This window comes from Phaethon lepturus, unplaced genomic scaffold (assembly GCF_000687285.1).
Source record: "Phaethon lepturus isolate BGI_N335 unplaced genomic scaffold, ASM68728v1 scaffold32128, whole genome shotgun sequence".
NCBI classification, from domain to species: domain Eukaryota; kingdom Metazoa; phylum Chordata; class Aves; order Phaethontiformes; family Phaethontidae; genus Phaethon; species Phaethon lepturus.
In genome coordinates, this window is record NW_010557404.1 from 1 (window position 1) to 1,186 (window position 1,186).

General features: G+C 58.7%; 1 protein-coding gene across 1 annotated transcript in view; it reads right to left on the bottom strand.

Annotated features, from left to right (window-relative positions):
- Nucleotides 1–9: 9 nt before the first annotated feature.
- Nucleotides 10–1,186, bottom strand: part of LOC104625197 (ras GTPase-activating-like protein IQGAP3) — a gene marked incomplete at both ends in the record, with an annotated part of 7,935 nt that continues 6,758 nt past the window's right edge. Inside the window, 4 exons of the mRNA XM_010292762.1 lie at nt 10–64; nt 339–440; nt 602–768; nt 893–1,105. Of these exons, the coding sequence (XP_010291064.1) occupies nt 10–64; nt 339–440; nt 602–768; nt 893–1,105 (537 nt within the window). The remainder of the gene's footprint in view (nt 65–338; nt 441–601; nt 769–892; nt 1,106–1,186) is intronic.

A 1,186-nucleotide genomic window follows, 5' to 3' on the forward strand; every position in this document is an offset into this window, starting at 1 on the left:
GGCTTTCACCTGGAACCTGCCCGACTCCTCGCAGGGGATGATGTCAAAAATCACGTTCCTGAACCTGAAGGGACAGAGCCACTCGCTACCACCAAAAGGGGCTTCACGCAACCAAGGAACGGGTCACCCACCCAGCACAACCCCCTCGGCACACACGAGGCCAGACCCACGACGCAACCCCCCCCAAATCCCAGCTCTCCCGGTAATACCCGAAACAACTCGCTCCATCCTTGGGGGATGACGGTGGGCACGCATGCACCATCCTCCCGGGCTGCTTTCCTCTACCCGCCCCAGCTCTGCGCGGCGATGGCTCATCCCCCCGAGCAGGGGCTACGTACTGGCTGGGCGGCAAGTCCTCGATCTCCAGCAGAACCCCCTTCTCGAGCAGCCGGGCCGCCGTGTAGCGCAGCGACTGCAGCTTCTTGCTCTTCCCGCCGACCCTTGGAGAGAAGGCACCGCACACTTGGAGCTGGTCTCCGGCCACGCACGACCCTTCAGACCCACATCTCCGGCACTCACAACATCCAGATAGCAGTGACAAAAAAATATTGTTTTTTTTTTCCTTTTTTAAATTATTGGCTTTTTTGGTAAGGAAACGTACTTGTTGCTGGCTGCCAGGTTGTCGAGGCAGGTCTTGATGTACTGATTGTAATAATCAATTTGCTCCTCATAAAACAAGGTCTTGGCGTTGAGGCCCTGCAGGGTCTGTCTCAGCTTCAGGAGCTCCCCTTTGCGGTGCTGCCGGTAACGTCTCTGGTTGCGGATGTCCTGGAGGAAACGAAGCCGTAGGAGAAGGTCAATATAACCCAGTCTGAGCTTTATTGAAGCACCAGAGCAGGATCTCAGGCGGGTTTAGAGAGGTGACCTCCTGCCTCAGTGTCCCCCAGCACACCTTGGCCAGCTCGTGGATGAGCTCCTGGTACTGATGGGCAGAGTCCACGAGCCCCAGGCTCTCCAAGCGCCGCAGGTTGCGGATGATCTTGCGCTTCTTCTCCTCCACGGACAGCTGGTTGTTAGCAGCCAGGGAGCGGTTGCGTTTTAGCTTGGCTGGGGTCTGGGCGTCCCGCAGCGCTCGCCTGCGCATGAGATTGTGGTGGGAGGCTTCCTGGGGACGAGAAGGGGGTGAGCCTGGCGCACGGCTGGAATGGGACGTGAGGAGACTGAGTAATCAAAGCCCCCCCCCCCC